We start from the raw sequence: 25,372 nt of genomic DNA on the forward strand, positions 1-25,372 counted from the left end.
TTCCTGGCTCTTCTTGTCTGTTAAGAGTGATGTAAAAACACTAGAATTATATGAGGTTTAATCCAATGTTTGAATAAAAATGAATTTAGATGCTTGTAATCTTGGTTTGCTTTAGTAGTGCACCCAAAAAGGAGTCGGTGTAACTTCAGATAGTCCTGTTTTTAAAGGGGCTCGGTCCCACTTTGTTGCAACAATGTCTAGTAATCACTGAGCACTGAGCATAGCACTGCTGTTGGAAATGGTTCATCATGAATGGGAAAGAGTAAAAGGGTGGGAGAAATTCAGTACATTTAATAAATAATATGAAAAAACACACAGAAGAAAAGTGAAGGTACTGGGAATTTTACATCCATTTAGTGTACAGTGTACTTTTAACCCCAAAATACAACACATTGCAATGTGTTATTCAAATATGGGTAAACCACCTGTGAAAAATCAATACTGAAAATTCCTTCATATTAAGACACAAGTACATTGTGCCATTTTTTATAGACTTTTCTTGGAGTACATTAATACAGAAAGAAATGTTATCTTCCTTCTGTCCCTCACAGCCTTGAATCAAACAATAATTGCTTCTACTTTTTACATTTTATTAACATCTTTATCCAGCTTGTATAAATTATAAGATTCATTGGTTAAGAAGTTTTTCTCCAGATTATACTATCAGACTTTATTTTTTTTCAGAAAGTTGGTTTACATAAAGCAAGCCTAATGACTTCAAATTTCATGCATACACAGTACATTTACAGTCTCACATGTTATACAAACATTGGAAAAGTAAGATAACACTTTACATGCCTTTTATTTACATGCTGTTTATAAACTCTGTTCCATGATGAGTGGACCCAAATGCGCCAGGATGTTTTTACACGCTCCATATGGGTTTTCCATCACAAAAGGTACAAACAATATGGTTTTCTTAAATCATACACGTAAACACGTTGTGTAAGCTGGTGTGGTTATATCTCGCTCACTACGTGACAAATATTGTGTTCCTACTTGGAATAATGAATCAGCTGTGATATATACATCCATCTATAATACCTAGCGGTAGAGCTGTTTTATATGGTTGGGTTGGGTTTTTCTATCACACCGTGCATTCTTTTCTTTTTTCTAACAGTACAAATATTATGACTACTAAAAAGCACAATATTTTCTTATATTCCACATGATGAAATCTTCCTCATGGACATCTCCAAATATAGTTTAGAGAAACAAGCTGAACTAATAGATTTGAGAGCACCTCAAACTGAGATCACACCGATGGCCCATGGCCCCCTTCCCCTACTCATCTTTTCCTTGACATGGGCCTGTGATATTACTTCAGCTTTCAAGTTCTGCTTCACACCGGCCAGCAAAGTTTTCCTTTACACATACATTGGTCCGAAAGGGAGCATATGGAGAATATACCTATCCCTGCCCTAAATCTCCGTCATGAACTCAACTTAAAACTTCCGCAGCCAGTAGATTCCCAGAAGAAGTTCTTGTTTTGCTCAGACATTGCTCTTTTAGAGTTGCAGTTCTTTATTATCTCTCTAACATTTCTCAAAAAAAAAAAAAAATTGAATGAAAATTTGGGCTGTCAAATGATTAAAAATTGTTATCAAATTTCTCAGAATTTTCAGTGGATTAATCATGATTAATCACTATTTGCAATTACACCTGAATCCTAACCATTTTTTTTTCTGAAATGCGTACCAAAAGATAAATAACAGGACACAGATACATAATTTTCATGTATTGATTCATCAATATGTGTTTTTTTTTTCTTCTGAATTTCAAAAGTTTAAATCAAATTTACCTGAGCACTATATCAAACCATGCCATTTAACTACAGATAGTGTAAGAGTTTTAGGTGAACCAGTGGTTAAATATAGCCACATATCTATGAAATTATGCATAGAGAAACTCGAAAGAATGAACTCAGAAACACAAACATGCGCCCTCTGCACTCTGGGCACTCTTGTTTTTAGGAGGTGTTCATTTGCTCTGCTACAATACTTTAGGATCGATATTTTCACGTTCTGAAGGCTTCAAGTGCCAGTAAAACCAAGTAAAAATGCGCAGTGTGAAACACAGGACGCTATAACAGGAAGAAGCTCCAGCGTATCAACTACCAAAGTCGTCTCTGTTTATCGAGCTTGGCATGAATGTATTTTGAGAGTAACTGGGGTAAAACCTTAAGCTCCTTCTGTGTTTTCGTCGCGGCGCCCACCGCTGTTTTGCGGTGAATTCTCTTGAGAATTCAGAGATCGACGAGACTTTCCTGACCTAAATAATTTGTCACACTGCGCATGCGTGAAATGCGTTAAAAAATTTGATGTAATTAACGACAAACAACTAATTAACGTCGTTAACGCGCTATTTTTGACAGCCCTAATGAAAATATTTCCCCCTATGGAGCTATAAAAAAATTTGGAAATAAAATAAAATGTGGATAGAAGTATTATATGGCTTGTTTTTGAAGAATTTGATAATAAATGTTCAGATTGAAATTGCAGGTATTTGATTGCAGTATCATGAACTTTGTTATTGTGGCAAGATTGAGACATTACTGAATTTTTTTATTAAAACCACCAAAGGGAAATTTAAATAAGATAATTAAACTATAATGTTAATAATGTGAAACTAAAATAAGTCATTTTAAAATGAAAACAATCAAAACCAAAATATTAAAGAATGTATTTGTGAATCTGTGTGTCATGTGACCATTACCGCAGAAAGACAGCAATAAACAGCTTGTAAACAAAATGTCACATAGCATTTCATTTACATCAGGAAGTCATCAGTTTTCACAGTTCGTTAGAAATTAATTCTAGAGAAGAGCATTTTGCTAAATATTAGAATATACAGGTGCTTCTCAATACATTAGAATGTCAAGGAAAAGTTCATTTATTTCAGTAATTCAACTCAAATTGTGAAACTTGTGTATTAAATAAATTCAGTGCACACAGACTGAAGTAGTCTTAAGTCTTTTGTTCTTTTAATTGTGATGATTTTGGCTCACATTTAACAAAAACCCACCAATTCATGATCTCAACAAATTAGAATATGGTGACATGCCAATCAGCTTATCAACTAAAAACGTTCGTGAGCCTTTAAAAATAGTCTCTGACAATCATTGACACCCTTCACAAGGGGGGTAAGCCACAAACATTGATTGCCAAAGAAGCTGGCTGTTCACAGAATACTGTATCCATGCATGTTAAGAGTAAGTTGAGTTGAATTAAAAAGTGTGGAAGAAAAAGATGCACAACCAACCGAGAGAACTGCAGCCTTATGAGGATTGTCAAGCAAACTGGATTCAAGAATTTTAGAGAACTTCACAAGGAATGCACTGAGGCTGGGGTTAAGGCATCAAGGGCCACCACACATAGAAGTGTCAAGGAATTTGGCTACAGTTGTGGTATTCCTCTTGTTAAGCCACTCCTGAACCACAGACTACATCAGAGGAGTCTTACAGTGGGCAAGGAGAAGAAGAAATGGACTGTTGGCATTGGTTCAAAGTCCTTTTTTCAGACGAGAGCAAGTTTTGTATTTCATTTGAAAACCAAGGTCCTAGAGTCTGAAGGAAGTAACTGCACCCGTTTACCAAGAAATCTTGGAGCAATTTATGCTTCCTTCTGCTGACCAGCTTTTTGAAGATGCTGATTTCATTTTCCAGCAGGATTTGACACCTGCCCACACTGCCAAAAGCACCAAAAGTTGGTTAAATGACCATGGTATTGGTGTGCTTGACTGGCCAGCAAACTCACCAGACCTGAACCCCACTGAGAATCTGTGGGGTATTGTCAAGATGAAAATGAGAAACAAGAGACCAAAAATGCAGATGAGCTGAAGGCCACTGTCAAAGAAACCTGGGCTTCCATACCACCTCAGCAGTGCCACAAACTGATCACCTCCATGCCATGCTGAATTGAGGCAGCAAAAGGAGCCCCTACCAAGTATTGAGTACCAAATACTTCTTCAGTCTGTATGCATTGAATTTATTTAATACATGAGTTTCACAATTTGAGCTGAATTACTGAAATAAATGAACTTTTCTTCGACATTCTAATTTATTGAGAAGCACCTGTATACATTTTACTTTACCTGTTAGTGATGTCTTAATTATTTAATGTTTAAATAAATCTGTTATGAAACCACTGGTTAAATTAATATATTTAAATAACAATTGTTCAACAATACAATTGTTTATGAATTAGAAGTTAATTTAAAAACTGCATTATGTGGAATTGACATGTTTTGCTCAATTTTTTTTTAAGTTGAGTGTTGATTGTTATATTTAATAAATACATTTTTTTCAGTAAACCACTTAAAGGGGGGGGGGGGGTGAAATGCTCGTTTTCACTCAATATCCTGTTAATCTTGAGTACCTATAGAGTAGTACTGCATCCTTCATAACTCCAAAAAGTCTTTCGTTTTATTATATTTATAAGAGAAAGATAGTCTGTACCGATTTTTCCTGGAAAAACACGACCGGCTGGAGGCGTGACGTGTGGGCGGAGCTAAAGAATCACGAGCGCCAGTAGGCTTTTGCGTCAAGAGCGTTTGGAAGCTATGACATTACCTTGATGAAAGAACCATCATCCAAAACAAACCATGGCTAACAGTCAGATTCAGCTGTTTATTTATGATCCAGAATCAGATCCCGAGGCTGGAACTGAACGAGAGCAGCAGCAGCAACGACTCGCTCCGAGCGGGGCTCGAACCCGGGTCTCCGATGGGAGGCGGACGCACTAACAAGGAGGCAGAGATATTTTAAGCAGTTTTACTCACCGCCTGTGGTTTCCAACACACGATCGTGACCCTTTTTCGTTGGGATTGCATCATGTTTAAGAAATAAACGATACGCAAATCCGTCGTCAAACTGGGCCTTGTTTGTAAAACAAGCATTTTCGAAATGCAGGGAACAAACACAAACACTTGCACAACTCCGTTGTTGCTCTGTAAAAATAAACTCCATCCACTGGTCCCTTAATGCTGTTTTTTCTTTGGTAATCTGTGCAGGGTTGTCTTGCCCTGGCAACCAAAAACACACTCCTTTTGTGACATTACGCTCTCGCTCTGATCAGTGAATTGCTCTGCTCTGCTCTGCTATACGGGAGCGCGCGCTCTTCCGGCAGACGTGCCCTCAGGACCCATATAAGGAAATTCCGCTCCATCTGACGTCACAAAGAGCCATACTCGAAAAAAACTTTCCGAAACTTGTGACAAACCGGTACAGAAATACTCTTTCAAACGTACAACTTAATTTTTGAAGCTTTGTCCATGTGTAGCATGGGAATCCAACTCTTTAACAGTGTAAAAAACTCATTATGCATGAAATAGCATTTCACCCCCCCTTTAAAAAAAATTATGCTTAGTTTTCCCCCAAACTGTACCAAACCGTGACGTCAAAATCGAGGTACGGTACTGAACCATCAAGTTCGTTACACCGACATAATCATCCTGCTCAGATATGGAGAACACAATATTTGCCCCCAAGAACCTGTTTGTCAGTCACAGCCTTTGCATATATTTTTGTATTTATATTATAATAGTGCATTATAATGTTCACATTATTAGGTACAGGTTATTAGACTATAACTAAAACTACACTATAACAATGTCTATCCCCTCTGCCCCAAATTAACTTTCTATTTCAAGCAGCTGATTGGTGCTGAGGTTTTGTCTTTTCAAGTATTTTCTAAAAGTCAAATGTGTGGATTGGTAAACTTGCTTTATAAATGTCATTAATTTTCTCAAGACCCTGTTGATCATGTTGCTTCATGTCGGTGCAAGTGTTGCCCTGCGCTCCACAGATTTTTGGGCTGAAATAAACTCTGCTGCACTCAGGGGTTGCCACAGGTAAAGGATCCGCTTCGTTACAGACCCCAATCATCTCAATGTGGGGGTTTGGCAGCACACTGCCTGAGGTGCCAGGCGGAGCAAGAGTGGAATCACCTGAATGGATTTTAAATTGCTAAAAATCAGAAGTGGGATGATGGATCTGATATTGACCAGAGATACTGTTGATGGAGTCCTGGAACAAGAATGCAGATAAAACACAGAACGTGTTTGTTTCTGTGAGGATGGGGGATCTTCATGTGCACCCGGTGGGCTCTCACGCTAAGACATGTTAGCAGAGGTCTGAATGTTGTCTTTATTCACCCACTCCCCATTCCTCTGAATCTGTTTGTCCATTTATGTACTCACTTTCCCAGCTAAGGGAATGTAAACTTGCAAGCTGCATTACATGGTATTAATATCTTTTAAGGATTTTTTTTCTTTAATGTCTTATTGACTGTAAATATTGGCATTGAAGTGTATCCAAAAGCCAGTGGGGGGAAAAAAAACTTTTTCAAGACACAACAAGCTGGTATATGTTTGGAATTTACCCTCTTAACAGATCTCAATCATATATTTAATGGAAAGCCCAAGGAACTGCTCAACACCTGTGAAAACATAATTAGATGGCATAAGATTGATTTTAAATATTTTTCTTACACTGAAGACAAACAGATTTTCCTTTAAGTAATTCTTAATTTATTGAGTCGTAAATTAACAAGCATGTAAGAGGAGAGAATACACATATACACAGCCATTAGATCAGAAAGATGGCTATTTTGAACTGTTTCAGCCCTTTGTTTAGAGCCCACCAAGTGTCCACTTAGGTCTAATGCAGTGTTAGAGGCTTCCCTGGAATAGATAAAGTGCATTGAGCTCATGAGACACTCCTGTTTCAATTGCAGCTTTACTTAGTTTGACCCTTGCTCTCCTTCACATTTCTCCATTCATCAAACATGCTTTCCGTTTCCTCTGCAGATCTCAGAGGATTGTAATGTCTTTGTCTGTCAAACCGGCTTTAGCTTTTATATTACAAGGTTTTAGTTCAAGATTCAAATGTCAAAGACAATTCATTGTTCAAGCATTGATAAAAAAAATTGTAGACTGGCAAAGCTTTAATTAATAAGTACAAACAAATTAATTCCCCACTAGCATTAGGCTTCGGAGATCCATTGCATTGTAACAATCAGGCCCAGATGAATCTGCAGATGTTTTTGACATGTTCTGCACTATTGTTGGGGAAATTATGTGGAATGAATGGTAAAATTACGATATTATTGGAGCATTATCAGAATCGTCCGATAAAGGCTTAAAATATTAAAAAAGGGCATTTGCCCAATGTGAAAAAGTATGCCAATATGTGTTGATAAGACGAATAACTCACATATGCTCAGGGTGTGCTAGCGATAAGATCACGTTAGCAGTGTGGCCATTCTTAAAGCAAACCTTTGCCTGAATGGTGATTAGATTAACTTTTTTTGGATTGCACATTTAATCTGAGAATATACAAACAGCATGACGTGTCTGGTGTTTGACAGAATCAAAAGTCCCCAGCTCCTTCAGCAGCAGCAACTACAGCCTCCCCAGGTCCTAATCTGGTAAGGCCTTTTTATTCATTTAGCGGGTACTGGTGACCTACTTGTAATAAAATAAAAGTAAAATACACAGCATTAAGATAGTTGTGTTTCTGAATAAAGGAAGCAATAACTGATTTGTAACTGATAATCTATTTTTTTTAAAAGGTCTATAAAGCCAGAGACAATTTATAAGAGAACTGCCACTTCCTCAATCCTCAATACAAATATGTAAGGGAAAACCCGTAACGGCAAAGATGGCGGTTGAATGCACATGTCCCGCCCCTCCAGTTGGAAAGCCAATCATTTGCTTTCAACAGATAAGCCGGGAAACATTTAAGCCTATTGTCTGGTTCCACTGACATATGCGCACAGTTGGGAACCCCTTGCGCATACGTAGTAAAAGTATAACCTGTGGGGAAAAGGACGTTTTAAACCTTATTTTGGGGCAAAGTCATCAAACTTTTCCAGCGCTTTTTATCATATTTTATTGCTGTTTCTATACATGCAGTTTTTATGTCCCGGTGACCAGTGGAAGTGCAGTTCTGACTCTCTGCCCATTCATTTAAATAGGTGTCTGGTCTTGTTAGTCTGAAATAGCTGCCCAGAGGCGCTGCCAAGATGGCGGACAAGTGACACGACTTGCCTAAAAGGACTTTGATAAAGCTATAGCTAACATCAAAAGATATCACAAACTCGTTGCAAATTAAATCCTTTTATAAATACAGATTTATTAATAAATGTGTAAAATATATATATATATATATATATATATATATATATATATATATATATATTTAAGTGGATTATGAAAAATTTTATACAAGGAAATATTTTGCTCTAGATCATCTACAAATGTTAAATCTACAAATAAAATAGTGACATAAAAAATATCTGTTTAGAATCTCTGCACAGGAGAGTTGTTTCCAGGATTAAAGTGCTTATAGGATCCTTTAGTTAAATGTATAACATGTATTTTATAAAAATACAATATATATTTTTATACCCTGGTTTAAAGGTTCACATTTTAAGTTTACAATTGTAACATACAATGTCATAAAATTTTGATCTGAACAAAATAATGTGGTGGACGTTACAAGCCCAAATGATGCCGCACTTCAGCTTTGTACACCAAAATGGGAACTGAAACAATTCTTTCTTCCTCCATTAGCAGCAGCAAACGATATTAATGCTAACATTAGTGGCATGCCCTAATGCTATTATTTCCTGTCACTGTTTAACCCTTTGTGCAGTACAGTCCAACATGCGATTTTTATTTCCGTGCCCTGGTGAAACGGTCCCACATAGGGGCTTTAGAACATTCGGTGATTTCACATAACTATCAAATTCAAACTGTGCTTTTACGATTTAGCTTGCACTGAGACAGAGAGAGACATGCACTGCTCTTGTCATATTATGCCAACTATGCAGTGTTCTTAACCTCATAATGTATATTTAAGGTTTCAGACATTTAAATAGACATTTAAGTACTAGTAAAACAATACATTTAGAGTTTGAAAAATACACACATATATCTGTGGAAGTAACAGTAACAATCTATTCAAATATAATTTGCCTATGTGTTTTATTCATATCAGATGTTCACTCTGTTCTTCACCCAGTTCACCGGCCACTTATTTACTTGTATTTCGGGAGTAACTGATGAATTCACGGGCTGTAAATCAGACTGACAGGACTTTTTTGAACTGCAGCTCAAACAAACATGGCTGCGTCAATCTCACATTACAGATCACAATCAAGATCATGTGATCATAAATGACAAAACACACTCATTTACAAACATTTGTGAATCGCAATATCAGATTGTTCATGACATGGTATGCAAGTTTGTGAATATTTTAAATAAAAAAGGAAAAAATAAATAAAAGCGATCCATCTGTCATACAGTGTTATTGTGGCCGCGGTGTGTCACGTGACAAGTATGACACATTGCCATGGAAACTTCAAGGGGAAACATTCTAAAATAATGGTCCCCTTAAAAAAATCTTACTCTGGGGGGACCGCTAGAACATTTTAAACTCACCACTGAAAAGGTTGAGTTCAGACATAAAGCTCTCTAGCAGTCGGGATATAAACTCAAAATGAAACAATTTCCATAAATTTTGTATAAGATAAGATACAGTTTTGTTGACCGTGCATGCGCAACATCCAATAGGTTCTGTGCAGGAAATAGAAATGATTAATTCACCTCCTGAGTCTTCGGGTAGGAGTCGTTCATTCATCACGTGAAAGCCCTATAGACTATAGCAGAGATGGACAACTTTGATAGTGATGAGAGACATTTATATTTTCTCATTTATATCAAGGGTCCAGATTACTGATACATGTCTACACAACTTTTACATCGTCTTACTCAGTTTCCTTTTTATTGAAGGAACTCAAAGTATACTTATTTGTAAAGATATTATCAACTATAAAACTTGTGCAGTTACGCTTTTTCAGAAGGGAAACTTTATTACCCCAACAAGCCAGTGTGAATTGCAATGTCTGTAAATTTGCAGGGCTTACTTTTTATTAGTGACCTTTCTCAAAAGGCTTTCTCAAAACAATCTAAGAGTACAATTAAAAATGGCTTATTCAAAAAAATATTTACTTCATATGTTACCATGTTATAACCAGGTATCTGCAGATTTTAATTTTCTTTTTTTCAGAACTGCAGAAATATAGCGGTTTCCTCATTGACCGCAGAACACAAAGCAGCTGAGCCTGACTTTGAAACATGCAGCAATCATATTTATTCAGTGAAATCATAGCCTTTTAAAATTGAATCAACACATTAATTTACATAGCAATTCTTGTCTTTCTGTCCCCAAATTTAAGACCATTTATAATTAAGACTTTTTGCACCATTTAAGAGTTTAAATGGTCTTAAAGCTAAACATTCAAACTGAGGACCCTCGGTTTAGGAACCCCCTAAGAACCCACAGTCCAGTGCAAAATTTCATGCATTTGGCAAAAATGTTTTGTTCACTATGTATTTTACCTTAGAAATTTTGAGGCAAGTGCAAATGTGGCATCCCCGTTGTTTGATCAATGTTTATGTAAATGTGTTGGGGAATTTGGATGTTAACATGTTAAATTTTTTATTATATTTTGCTGAAAAAAAGAAATGAATGAAATTACTTAAAAAGGATTAATTATTATTGCTGAAGGAGATTCAAAGATCTGTCAGTAAAATTATCCGAACACTCTCATCATTACTTTAGATGAGTAATTTTTTACTTATGTTTTAGTCAGAAGTTAGTTAAACTAATTTTCCTTTGATAACCTGAAAACATTATAGATCAAATAAAATCAGTACTCAATAAAGGAATGCATGGTACTCTCAAAAAATATGTAAAATAATTTCAACTAACACAAGATAAAGAAATCAATCTTATTGAAAGCTATTAAATTTTACATAAATTTTTGGGACCGACATGGAGATTAAATGACCAGCCAAACGCTAGTTGCTATAGCTTGATATCCCCATGTAATTAAATGCTTACGGAATAAATTAATTATGGCTGACTGTAAATAGCACATTTCTACAGTGGCATTGGTAACCAATAACCAGTATACCCACGCCGCCATGCTGAGGGGAGTGCAGGCCATAATCATGGAAAACACTAAGTACCAACTCTACCATTTCACTGGGAGTCGCCGCTGGGAAAGTTCGACGGCTGTCTATGACATTATCCCTTATGGCCAAAGGCCTAAGCTACATACCCAACTTACCTGTAATGCCTTGGCCTGGGGTAGAGCTGAAGGCTTGGAATCACAAAAGATTCCTTTAAAGGGATACGGCTAAGAACCTAGCACTGTCTTCTACCAAGTCTCGCCTGTCACACAGGGGCTACCGCTAGCTTTCGCAAAAACTTGCCGAAAAGAGCTGTCCCAACAGTACTCTAGTAGCAACGCCCTGTTCTAGATAGGTATCGGAGGATACCTGGGTGGAGTGGTGCCCAAGATGAACGGGGCTTTAACCGACTCAAGAAAGGGCATGATGCAGTCGCGCGAAGCCCTCACCATGTAGGACATTAGAAAGAACGCAGAGTGCTAGCGTGTGAACTTACCACAGTGTGGATTTCAGAAAGTGTGCAAAAACTTCATGTGCACACTTACCATAGCATGGATTTACAAATACTGTTCTAAGGAGGGGCTCTCGTGGCACTCTAATAAAGCAGCTCATAGATGGAATGGCCCTGGAGTAGAGCAATTGGAGGAAGGAACGTACAGATGAAGCCTGGACCATGGCGTCCAGGCCCAATGGAGCTGAATGAGTCAGAGGAAGCCAGAGGGGATAGTGCGATGCTCTCTCAAAGCCTCAAACCGATCCACCCAAGTCTGGCCAACCTCTCCAACTCTGCTTCAACACCTTGGTGCGAAGGCGCCATTCCCCGAGCCTCAGCCCCTGCCTCAACAGGATGTCTGCTCTCACAGTGCGTCTCAAACAGTATGTAGTATTGGAGCGCTCTGATGAAAAAAAACGAGAATTCAGTCTCCTATGAGAGGAGGGCTCTGAGCTCCGAGCAGCATGGTCATAGGCGACGCTTTTCCTTTTAGAAACAGGGGAGCGCTGCTAAACTACCACGAGAATTGCCCACACAGCCCCTCATGTTGAGGGAAGCGATGCTTGAAGTGTATAACAAATACACACTGGTTGAATGAAGCCCAAGGAACCCAGGGCTAATCATTTTAAGAAAGGGAACGAAGTGGAGCGCCTAACCCCTACCGTACAGGATTTCAGAAAGTGCGCAGAGTCTTGCGTGCACACTTACCACTTAAGTGGATTTCAGACAGTGCGCAAAGTGTTCACATTCACACTGACCACCATGTGGTTTTGAGAAAGTACACAGGCTTAGCGTGTGTACTGAAAGGTTACCTGACAACCACAGTATGTGGGAGCTCACCTTCAGAGAGGCCTAGAGAGGCCTACTACCTGTTGCCAGATAACCACCTTAAGTGGAAACTGAAAGTAATTTGGAACTCAACTCCAGGGAGGCCTGGTGAGGCCTACTACCTGATAACCACAATATGTGGGAGTTCACCTACAGAGAGGCCTAGAGAGGCCTACTACCTGTTACCAGATAACCACCTTAAGTGGAAACTGAAAGTAATTTGGAGCTCACCTTCAGAGAGGCCTGGTGAAGCCTATTACCTGATAACCACAATATGTGGGAGTTCACCTACAGAGAGGCCTAGAGAGGCCTACTACCTGTTACCAGATAACCACCTTAAGTGGAAACTGAAAGTAATTTGGAACTCAACTCCAGGGAGGCCTGGTGAGGCCTACTACCTGACAACCACAGTACGTCCACACAGCCCCTCATGTTGAGGGAAGCGATGCTTGAAGTGTATAACAAATACACACTGACTGAATCAAGCCCAAGGAACCCAGGGCTAATCATCTTAAGAAAGGGAAAAAAGCAGAGCACGTAACCCCTACCGTACAGGATTTCAGAAAGTGCGCAAAAGTCACTAATTGGCCAGGAGACCCCTCAGGGTGACCTGGCCAGACATCCTGCCGGATGCGCCAAGCGGCCATGCGGCCCCTCAGGGTGACCTGGCCGGACATCAATGAAATTCCCTGCAGTGCTGTGTCAGTTCTGACGATCAGCCAGGCTCCTCGGGAGGGGGTGTGGGACGAGCAACTGCAGAGCGCTTGCTTCTCACATGCGGGTCTCACTCAGTAGTGGGTGTCGCACCCCGGGTGGCGAACCCACGCAGCACAGCCGCCTGCCTAAAGCCTGTGGTCTTGGCCACCTAATACCTAAGCACGAGGCCAGAACTGAGATCTGTAAAGGAAACTCACAGAGTTTGTTAGTAGACATATAACCACCAGCAACATAACACCCATAAGCAGATAAAGAAAGGGTTACATACTCACCCACCCTCCTGTACTGGAGTCCCGCTTACGGGGCGCCCCCTTTTGGTCCGGACCATTAGTAAGGTGGTTACTATGAATATAGAACCAACCAATACATCATAGGTCCAGGATAGGAGACTGTTATGTGAGAAACTTCCCACCTAACCTCGATCAGGTGGAGAGCTGGTGGCTACAGGGGAATTAGGCAGGGCAGGATAAAAACAGAAGTTAAAACAGAGGTTAAAAACATCCAGATTAAGTGAGAAGCTACTAGGTATCGCTCCGATCTGGATGAGGATGCTGCCTCGTCTGAATCACATCCCTCAAAACCTGCTTACCTCTTCGTGACCTGCGATTCCTCTTGCCCCTGCCCTTAGGCAGGGGAGGAGCACGAGCCACGACACTAGCCTTCTGCGCCTGTCTTCAATCATCAGATCGAGATGGGCCAGGACCCCTTTGTTGTTCGGGCTCGGACCTGGGACCTTCGTGGAATGAAGGATTTAAAGGGAGCTGAGCGCGCCCTTGCCTCCCTTTTCGACCACCAACTCGACGGAGGTACCGAAAATCTCAGAAGGCGAGACCGGAGCATCGAGAAGAAACCCCCTTTCTTCCCTTCTGATGTCTGCCAGGTTTACCCACAGATGTCTCTCCATTACCACCATGGCTGCCATAGACCTACCCATGGCGGAGGCGGCCTGCTTGGTAGCCCGGAGAGAGAGGTCCATGGTGCGGCACAGCTCGGCTACCTGGTTAGCTGAAAGGCCCTCGCCTGTATCCAGGTCCTTCAGCAGGTCAGCCTGGTAAGCCTGAAGCACTGCCATCATGTGCAACAAAGCCACAGCCTGACCTGCTACTGCGTATAAATTTACCATTTAAGCGGGATGTATCTTGGAGGGGCTTAGATGAGGGAGATTTAAGAGAGGACGTTTCCCCCACAGAGAGATAGCTAGCCAGCTTCTCTTCTACAGGGGGCATCCTCTCATAGCCATTTTCGTGCATGCCCTCGATATTAGCATAACTCGTATGCTGAAACCGATGGATGTGAGAGGAAAACTGCCTCTTCCATTCCTTTTCGACTTCTGCATGTAAGTCAGGCAAGAATGGAAGGCTCACCTGGGTTTGAGGGCTATGGTCAGACAAATAACTCTCATCGAGGCGACCTCACGACGTTACCTTTCTGGCACGCTTCCATGGCAAGTCTAATTTTGCTGTGGCGCGATCCATAACCTCTAACAGCTCCCCATACGCAGGGCAAAAGGATTGAGAAGGCTCAGCCTCGGCTTCTTCGCCACTCTCAGACATCTCCTGCTCTTTCTGGGTAGAACCCAGCAGAGCACTAACTTCAGTGTCCGAATGGGTTAATGACAACGCATCTTCCTCCTGAAGTTCACTCTTGTTTGCCGCCGGAGAGTGTGAAAGGAAAAGTCCCTCTCTACACTCCTCAGCAAGATCCACCTGTGATCCCCACAAGCTCATTCTCCTCCGTGCCTTGGCAACGGCAGGTCCTGAGTCGTGGGATCCAGATGGCTGTCCCTCTTTCCTCGAAAAGAGAGACAAACAAGAGCGGAGCTTTTTCACAGAAAAACGCTCGCAGTGCATGCAGATTGCCCCCCTCTAGGAAATCGTACGTGCTCTTCGCCCAAACAAGAGACGCAAAGACTGTGTGTCATCAGGTGTCAAGTAACGCTGACACAGATGCACACACTGTTTAAACGCCTTGCTAGTGGATGCCATGATAACAATAATAGATCGCTCTTACCGTTTTGGTCATTTCTCAGATGTACACTTCAAACAAAACAGTCAATGAAGACGATGAAGATAAGTGAAGGGTCCTTCGGTCGCGTATTTATAGTCATGCTGGTAGTGACGTCAGAGGCTGTCGCTGGCCAACACGTTGGCGTTTTTCAAAGTATGCTTTAGACATGGGTCACGACGAGGTGTTGCCCATAGTGTCCCCTAAGAGGACACAGTTCGAAGTTCCCTTGACAGGGAACTACGACTTTATTCAGCATTGTCTTCTCTTCCGTGTCTGTTGTGAGAGAGTTCAAAACAAAGCAGTTTGTGATATCCGGTTCGCGAACGAATCATTTGATGTAACCAGATCTTTTTGAACCAGTTCACCAAATCTAACTGAATAGGTTTAATCGGTTCGCATCTCCAATAAGTATTAATACACAAATGACTTAAGCTGTTAACTTTTTTAATGTGGCTGACACTCCCTCTGAGTTCAAACAAACCAATATCCCGGAGTAATTAATGTAATCAAACAGTACACTGACTGAACTGCTGTGAAGAGAGAACTGAAGAAGAACACTGAGCCGAACCAGATAATGACTGATAATGACAGTAGACCGTACACACAGTTTCAATGGAGGGTCTGAGAGCTCTCGGACTAAATCTAAAATATCTTAAACTGTGTTACGAAGATGAACGGAGGTCTCACTGGTTTGGAATGACATGAGGGTTATTAAATACATGATTTTGATTATTGGGTGAACTAAACCTTTAATGACTCACCTCCATTCATCTTTGGAACACAATTCAAGATATTTTAGATTTAGTCCAAGATAGGGCTGCACGATATTGGGAAAAAATGACATTGCGATTAAAAATTTTTCTGTGATATGTATTGCGATATGAAATCTAATCTAATTTTTTCTTACAAAAAATGGGGTGGGCACACTTACATTCTCATTTTAAATTATTTAAACATCGACACCATCGTGTCAATTGATTAATATGCGCGAGGAAGAGAGAGCAAGACAGCGCTCGTGTTGTTTGAAGACGGTGAGCGTGCGGCCGTGGCTCGCTTGCTCGCTCTCTCTCGCTCTCACTCTCTCTCGTGCTCTCTCTCACTCTCTCTCTAGAGTGCACGAGCTCTATCTCTCTCTCTCTCTCTCTCTCTCTCGTGCGCGCTCTCTCTCTCTGCCCTATTAATCTGACAGGACTTAAAAACACTAAACTTTCACTCTACGATAGTTAAGCTGTGCAATTCATCCGCAAATCACATTCGTCAAGGGCCGGGGAGCAGCTGGCCCATACAGTTAATGAATAACGGATCAACTACAACAGCCTACATCGCACATCCTGCGATGTGACTATCGTGGATACGTACATCGCAATATCAATGCTTAAACGACACATCGTGCAGCCCTAGTCCGAGAGCTTTCTGTCCCTCCACTATAAATGTATGTACGGTATACTGTCCATTTTCAGAAAGGTAATAAAAACATAATCAAAGTAGTCCATGTGACATCAGAGGGTCAGTTAGAATTTTTTGAAACATTTTGGTCAAAAAATAACAAAAACTACGACTTTATTCAGTATTGTCTTCTCTTCCGGTTCTGTTGTGAGTGCGTTCACTGCAGTTTAGTGATATTATTTGAAATAACCGGTTCTTCTTGAACCAGTTCACCAAATCGAACTGAATCATTTGAAACGGTTTGCGTCTCCAATAAGCATTAATCCACAAATTACTTAAGCTGTTAACTTTATTAACTTGGCTGACACTCCCTCTGAGTTAAAATAAACCAATATCCTGGAGTAATTCATTTACTCAAACAGTACACTGAGTGAACTGCTGTGAAGAGAGAACTGAAGATGAACACTGAACGAACTAGGGCTGTCACTTTTGTGAAAAAATCATTTTCGATTTTTATGACATAAGTGTTCATTGAATCGATTGTAAAATCGATTTTCCATGTCTAAAAAAAAACTTGTTTTCTTTTTCAATGTCAAATAATGGACGAACGTAAAGAGAGCGCTGGAAACGCACAAGTCAGCAATATTTCTTATTTATTGGCATGCAGTTTTGTGCAGGATAACAAAAAGCAACAGGACTGCAACATTCTCGAAAAAATATATATTCAGAGGGGACGGCTGCCATAACAAAAGAAAAACATCACTGCAGGCTTCAACCCGGCTCCATTTATGATTTAGGCAATTAAAAAATCTCCAAGATTATTTTAAATAATGATTCAATCCATTTCAAACAACTGTTCAGAAACTGAAATTTTAAATGAACTTGTGAAGAAGCCATGTGTGTTTTTTTATTGAACTTAACTGACCCTTAAGGAAATGCGCAAAAAGTATAGCTGCGCATAGTGGGGGTATTATTGCCAATTTTCCATCACAAAAGCCGGTCGCTGTCAGCTTGCAATGGTCCTTTTCATAACTCAGAATCTCCTGTAACTAGATGCGCGAATGAGGCGAATTCGCGTCTACCGCGACGCGAGACCTCCAGACGCACGTAAACGCATATTTTCATTGGCTTAACATTGAAATCATTCGCGCCAGATGCTCTATTCACATTTGGTGTGAACGCAGCATAAGAGGTCACTTTCGACGTCACTGGGTCTTATAGGCGCGTAAAATTGCTGGTATTTTCTGTCTAGCTTTTGCAACGCATACTGCACTTTCAGAATTCTTTATTTTCTTTTTCTGCTTGTTTGTGAGTTTTGTTACATCTATATTTTTAAATTGTTCAATTCTTTTAAAAATAATAGTGTACATATTTGGTTAAAATCGATTCCCTATTTTCATTTTCAAAACTTTTTTGGTTGGTCCGATCGATTGTGCAATCGATTTTCGAACTAAAAGTGACAGCCCTAGAACAAACAAAAGATTGACTTGTCCTCGAGTCAAGAACCGGTTGCATCGGTTTTCTGATCACCAGTACACTGAACCGACCATTTCGAGAACCGAGGAGCTGATGATACTGCGCATGTGTTGTGTAATTCAGTATGAAGCAGACTGACTCACAGAGCGTCTGAACTGAACTGGTTCTTTTGGTGATTGATTCTGAACTGATTCTGTGATAATGTTATGAGCCAATGACGTCATCACGTTGAGCGCAAAAGAACTGGTGAATCGTTTTTTTTTTTTCAACCGGTTTATTGAATCAAACTATATAATATCTGAAAGAATCGGTTCGCGGAAAAGAACCGAACTTCCCATCACTACTGGTGATCCGAAAACCGATGCAACCGGTTCATGACTCTAGAAGGAGTCATTCTTTCATTCGTTACCTGGCTCGGCTCGGTGTTCATCTTCAGTTTTCTCTTCACAGTAGTTCAGTCAGTGTACTGTTTGAGTAAATTAATTACTCCAGGATATTGGTTTATTTTAACTCAGAGGGAGCGTCAGCCAAGTTAAAGGTTCAAGAAGAACGTGCTCACAACAGACCCGGAAGAGAAGACAACGCTGAATAAAGTCATCGTTTTTGTTATTTTTGGACCAAAATGTATTTTCAATGCTTCAACAAATTCTGACTGACCCTCTGATGTCACATGGACTACTTCGATGATGTTTTTCTTACCTTTCTGGACATGGACAGTATACTGTACACACAGTTTCAATGGAGGGACAGAAAGCTCTCAGACTAAATCTAAAATATCTTAAACTGTGTTCCGAAGATGAACGGAGGACTTACGGGTTTGGAACGACATGAAGGTGAGTCATTAATGAAATTATTTTTATTTTTGGGTGAACTAACCCTTCAACCCAGTATAAAAGAAACTGAATTTTGCGTGTGAGCATGTGTTTAGATATAGCATGGAATGCCTGAAAGGGTCTCTCTGGTCATGCCCAGTGACAATCGTTTGTCAAAAATCTGATAATCATAACGATAAACAGCTTTTCTTGAGACGTCAAACCCAAGCCTGAACTGATGAACATACACAAAAGACAACGAGAAGTGCACATATTTATTTTTCTGTCTTTTGTGAAGTGAAGGAACACAGGCTCATTCAAACACATGTATGTTTGCATGTTAGCACAGGTTCATGTTTTGATGAGTGATGATTAGTTATGTGATGGGGGGCTTCCAACTTTAGACTGGGCCTCTTTGCACTGTCATTAACCTTGGATGCCAGAAAGTCAACCGTGCAAAAAAGGGCCCCCACTGTATTGAAAACTTAGGGTAAAGCTCAACATACCTTTTCACACAGCACATCAGCACCTGTCATTCCACACCCACTGTCTGAAGCAGAGCTGATCACCACTCATACTTTTGCTACTCCCTCATATAATATAAAGTTCACTACAAAATCACTTAGAAATAATTGTGCCTGATAAAAGTCTCTTAGACATAGATTATAAACCTGCCGTGCATCCGAATAAGCCTACTTCCTTTCTGCATAGTGGATGAAAGACAATATGTGAAATAAACTAATAAAATACCCAGAAAAGTATGCAGATGACCTACTTCCATCCGAAATCCTGAAGTGGAGACTTTACTATTGACTTTTAGGGGCAGCCGTATAGTTTACCTTGTTGATATTGTGTATTTTTTTTTTTTTGAGTATGCCAACCCTTTCTTCATTAAATTGAAATCCTTAATGAAATATACTTTCACTTATTACATATGATCTGTGTAAATTCAAATGCGAAATTTTCATCTGCCTGTAGACACTTTAATGACAGTGGCAGTTTCAGTGAAACACTACTTGGTGTCTATCTACAATTGCAAGTGTGCTTTCTATGTTGTCAGGGGGACCATACTGGCAGCCAGCAAGCAACAGGGTGTCACTGTAGGTGACCATATTTCAACAGCCGTTCCCTCCTCCTCGTAAAGAGGGGCCAGCTCCAATACATTCCCATTCACTTATCTCTCTATTTGTGGCCCACTGACCAAGCCTGCTTGCCATATACTTCTTATTATGTTTATCAAGCCTTTATCAAGCAACAAAACTGCATTATGCCTGGCTTTGGATTCCTCTCTTTTAAACCTTAAATTAGGGATTCACAGATACCGCTTTTTTCAGTACTCACCCGATACCGATACTTTTGTTTTAGGTACTTGCCGATACTGAGTACCGATACCGATATTTGTATTGCATTTGTAAAAAATTTTATATTGGGTAGAGAAACCAACAAAGTATGTATAATGTTAGCTGGTTAACTTCATTTATTAAGTTAATACAGGCAAACCAAAATGAATTCAGACACCTTCAACATTTCACATTATCAGAGTTTATTCTCTATTGTTTAGAAGATGGTAATAAAATATCACAAGAACTCAGAGATAAACTGTGTCAGAACAAATTCATCTTGATAATGTTAGCTAACTTTGATAGAAAGGTATGTAATGGATTACAATCAACCAAAAATTATTCAGACAGCTGTTAGTATGACATTGTTTACACAACTATCAACACTCAGTCAGGCAAACCTTAGCCTTAATGACTGCCTTTTGTCTCCTGGCCATGCTGTAATCCAGGTTCATGCAGACTTGGTCTGAATAATTGTTTTACTGTGGTCCACTTTTTGGGTATAATTTGTCACAGTTTACTTTATTTTGCTAACCTTACTTACATAAATGTATTGTAGTGTCCTATACACCCACTAGTAAAACAAAAAATATAAAAAATTATATCTGGTCTCTGAATAATTTTTGGTTTGACTCTATATCCTTTGGTCATTTTCACACTTAATTATGCCCATTAAAATGTATTTTACAAGTTTTTGTTACTTTCTTTGTTAATTTTTTATTAATTTAATAGCAGTCGAGCTGCTCCATTGCAGCGACTTAGTACTGTAATGACGCACTTTGCTGTAATATCGAAGGGAACCACTCGTTATTAATGTCCTGTGATATTTTTCACAAATAGAAATCACATGTTTTGTTTTTATCTGAAACGTGCAAAGACCAGAACAGAAGTGTGTGAGCGTGCTCTCTCTCTCTTTCTCACACACACACACACAACAGAAGTGTGCGAGCGTCTGCTCTCTCTCTCTCTCCCTCCCTACCACTAAGTAACTTGTGCATTGTCTTACTTGTTTTTTAAATATCTGACCGAACTACAAACTTTCCAATGATGAAATGTTCACTCGACAAGCTCTAATCAGCTCACGCACGTCAACTATACATGTGTTAATAATGTTTAACATTATATGCATTGCATAGATATCCTTCATAGACAACCTTAATCTCTAATAACTCAATTCTGCTGTCTATTGTTCTGTTGTCTGTGTTTCTTTGTCTGAATATGGCACTTATCAGTTATCACATGCTGTGTGTGGTATCGGGGCATTTTAATGAGTACGAGTATGAGTACAGGAGCTCAGTATCGGGCCCGATACTGATACCAGTATTGATATCGGTGCATCCCTACTTTTAATCATTAATGTTTTTACTCTCACCTCAATAGAAACTAAAGATTTTCAATGACACAACTTTCCCTTGTTGTGCTCCATAGCCCAGAAAAGGTCAGGAGAGTCCCAATGAAACATGGCCACCAAAGGACAGTACATAACTTTTTTGTTTAGTTTTGTTTTATCACAAGCCAGAATTGGTGAAGGAGAGCATAGTTGATTGTTATCGTGCTTTCTCTTTGCATGAAGAACCTTTAATAGCTAATCCTGTAAGGATCTGGATTTAACAGGCCTCACCAAATCCAGTCTACTGTGAATGCACCCAAACAGACAAGGAACGTAAGCTCTTTCGTTCTCTTCACCCTAGTCAGACCTGTGTGTTCACGACCTCTACAGCGTTTTAGTGATGCATCATCAATCCCAGAGGGTAACTGCACCTAATAGCCTGACTTTAACCTCCGCAGCCCCCCGGGAACTCTGGATTCACCTGCTGCATTTGATAATAATCAGTGGATCATGACCCCGCTGCTGCTTTCTGTCTTTGCTAATTTGCAAAGAAATAAACTATAGGCAAATCAATGCTGGTGGTAGGAGTTATCACACTGGAGGACTACTGGAAAGATGAAAAAACCTGTGCTGCCTTCCTGTAGCTCAAACATTTGAGTTTGCTGCAGAAATTGAATGAGTTGATATAATTTTTATTTTTAATACAGTTTTTGTTGTGTTAGATACAAATTTGTTCTCTTTCTTGGGCTGATTATTAGCACTTATGTTTTTTACAGTGAATGATAAGGGGATAGCTGGATATGAGAATGAACATTAACCTTAAAAATTCTTAACTTCTTTCTTAAGATAATTTTCATGAATCTGCCTGATTCATTTATGAGGTTCTGTTAGAGTTAGGATGCTGTCATCCCTTTTCCCCCCACTTACAATGGATTAATAGATTTGAAATTTCTAATGAGCTTCAAATGGGCTGCTTTACATTTTGAAATGAAGTGGGTGTATATCACAACAGGTGGTGAAAAAAAGTGGTTTCTATTGTTTCTAGTAGTGGCGTCCATCATGTGTATCTGTCCAGGATGTTGGATAAAATCACAGCAGGCTGTAGTGTATCTCTATCTCTTCCCCTGGGTGGGCTTGCTGTGGTGGGGATAGCTGTAATGTTTTTTTGTGGCCAAGGAAGGCCTCCAATTATCATTGTAAAGGACACCACTGAAAGGGGTGTGGGAGGTCTCACATTGTATCATAAGCTCCTGCTATGGGACCATCAGCACCCTTGTTCCCTTTCACAATCCTCTCCACCAACTGGACTTCAGCATTCAGATGTCAGGGAGCTCATCCTTATTACAAAGCAAAAACAAACACTCTCCTTCTATCCATGAACGTTTCTCTTGGTTAATGTACGCAATCGTGCAGTCTGAAGTGTCTGTCATAGCAATGCTGTTGTGAATATTTAAGTGAAGCTTGTTCTCATACAAAAAGAACATGCAGTCTAATGAATATTTAATAGACACCAATGCGTCATCGGTATTCTATGTGCATTTAGGCCGCACCCACACCAGGGTTGGGGGGTGGGGCAATCCTATGCTCTCCATTTACTTTCTATTAGTGGGCGACTGATATATCGTCAAGGCCGATATTTGGCATTTTTCAAATATCAGCTTTGGCGATACATATTTCTACTTGGCCGATGTGTTCAAGGCGTGACTTTTGTTTTGACAAGTGTGCATTTTTACCCAGCATGATCGCATGTTCTCTGTGTGACAGTCGGTCCGTGTGCATTGAATGCTTTAAACTTTAAACTCGTGCCATATGTGAGCAGAGAGAAGCGGCAACAATTTCCCCTCCATTTTCTGAGCATTTAATAATCACTCCACTCCACTCCGCGATCACTGATACCAGAAACACAGCTCCGCCTTTGCGTCATGACTAAAGTTTCAGTATGTTTGAAATGTTATGTTCATAACATAGCTTATACAGGTCCTTCTCAAAAAATTAGCATATTGTGATAAAGTTCATTATTTTTCATAATGTTATGATAAAAATGTAACTTTCATATATTTTAGATTCATTGCACACCAACTGAAATATTTCAGGTCTTTTATTGTTTTAATACTGATGATTTTGGCATACAGCTCATGAAAACCCAAAATTCCTATCTCAAAAAATTAGCATATCATGAAAAGGTTCTCTAAACGAGCTATTAACCTAATCATCTGAATCAACTAATTAACCCTAAACACCTGCAAAAGATTCCTGAGGCTTTTAAAAACTCCCAGCCTGGTTCATTAATCAAAACTGCAATCATGGGTAAGTCTGCCGACCTGACTGCTGTCCAGAAGGCCATCATTGACATCCTCAAGCGAGAGGGTAAGACACAGAAAGAAATTTCTGAACATTTCGAAGCATCCTGGGCCTCCATAACACCTCAGCAGTGCCACAGGCTGATTGCCTCCATGCCACGCCGCATTGAAGCAGTCCTTTCTGCAAAAGGATTCTAGACCAAGTATTGATTGCAAAACTAAACATAATTATTTGAAGGTTTACTTTTTTTGTATTAAAAACACTTTTCTTTTATTGGTCGGATGAAATATGCTAATTGTTTGAGATAGGAATTTTGTGTGTTCATGAGCTGTATGCCAAAATCATCAGTATTAAAACAATAAAAGACCTGAAATATTTCAGTTGGTATGCAATGAATCGAAAATATATGAAAGTTAAATTTTTATCATTACATTATGGAAAATAATGAACTTTATCACAATATGCTAATTTTTTTAGAAGGACCTGTATATATATATATATATATATATATATATATATATATATATATATATAATGTGTATATATTAGGGGTGTAACTTTTCACAAAATTCATGGTTCGGTTCGATACGATACACTGATGTCACGGTTCGTAATGTAAAATGTAAAAATATTTCAACTTTTCAGAATGCCGCAAGCGCACCGCGGGTCATGTGACAAGAACCAACCAATCAGCTTCATCCTTTCCCGTAACAACGTTGAAAGCTCAGCCAAGACGAAGGAACAGCTGATCATAGTTGTATATGGATTGCAATTTTGAAATAAATTTAGTAGCAGAGCTAGCCTACAGCAAGTGATTTTTAGAGCTGCAAATCCATTTATCCTTTGCTGAAATTTCCGCGTCTCATGGAGAGAGCACGTCATTGTTGCTTAGCTTAGCAAAGACAGACAGAGTGAGTGAGCGCCTGACTGAGTAGCCTAACATAAACATATAACTATAAGTTGGTGTTTTTCTTCTTCTTCGGGAGTGTCAGGGGCGTTGCCTGTTACGTCGTTTGGGTTATTGGGCTACCTTGTTGAACGCATATCATTATATTTCTCTTTTTTTTTTTATATATATATAATTAATTAGTCCAACGAACCGTTCGGTATACATAATGCGTACCGCGTACCGAAACCGAAAGCCTCGTACCGAACGGTTCAATACGAATATACGTATCGTTACACCCCTAGTATATATATATGTATGTATGTATATATATATATATATATATATATATATATATATATATATATATATATATATATATATATAATAACAGGATATGTTACAAGTGGCTTAGGCTAAAGTGCAAACTTTTTTTCCTACCAAATGCCAAACTTATTGCTGCTTTCTGCTGTGCAAATTTTGTTTGTGATGAAAATAACATTACATTTTCATCAGTTATTTTATCTGCGGATCGATGCATTTCTTACAGAAATTCTTACATCAGAAACTGATGATGAAGTAGCACTGTAAGATTACATTTGTTTGAATGCATTCGTCTATTGTGAAAGTGTTTGCGTGTGAATGTGCTGTACCTGTTTAAATCATGCTTTTACCTGAAAAAAATCAGTAAAAAGAACAGACAAACTCCTTGACAACTAGCCTATAATTTCCCACTTGGCTATTGCCATTATCGCTATCTTCTGATCTGAGAGAACCATCTGTATCAAGACCGCTCTGCACACATACTCTGAC

General features: G+C 39.4%; 1 protein-coding gene across 4 annotated transcripts in view; it reads left to right on the forward strand.

Moving 5' to 3' along the window:
- The window catches only part of LOC113051392 (collagen alpha-6(IV) chain), a 125,811-nt gene that overhangs the window by 15,591 nt on the left and 84,848 nt on the right, over positions 1-25,372 (forward strand). For 3 of the 4 annotated variants that reach the window (XM_026215104.1, XM_026215105.1, XM_026215106.1), the window contains exon 4: positions 7,368-7,427. The exons of the other annotated variant lie outside the window; for it this stretch is intronic. In XM_026215104.1, the coding sequence (XP_026070889.1) occupies positions 7,368-7,427 (60 nt within the window). The remainder of the gene's footprint in view (positions 1-7,367; positions 7,428-25,372) is intronic. 4 annotated transcript variants of the gene reach the window in all.

Source organism: Carassius auratus, chromosome 32 (assembly GCF_003368295.1).
Source record: "Carassius auratus strain Wakin chromosome 32, ASM336829v1, whole genome shotgun sequence".
NCBI classification, from domain to species: domain Eukaryota; kingdom Metazoa; phylum Chordata; class Actinopteri; order Cypriniformes; family Cyprinidae; genus Carassius; species Carassius auratus.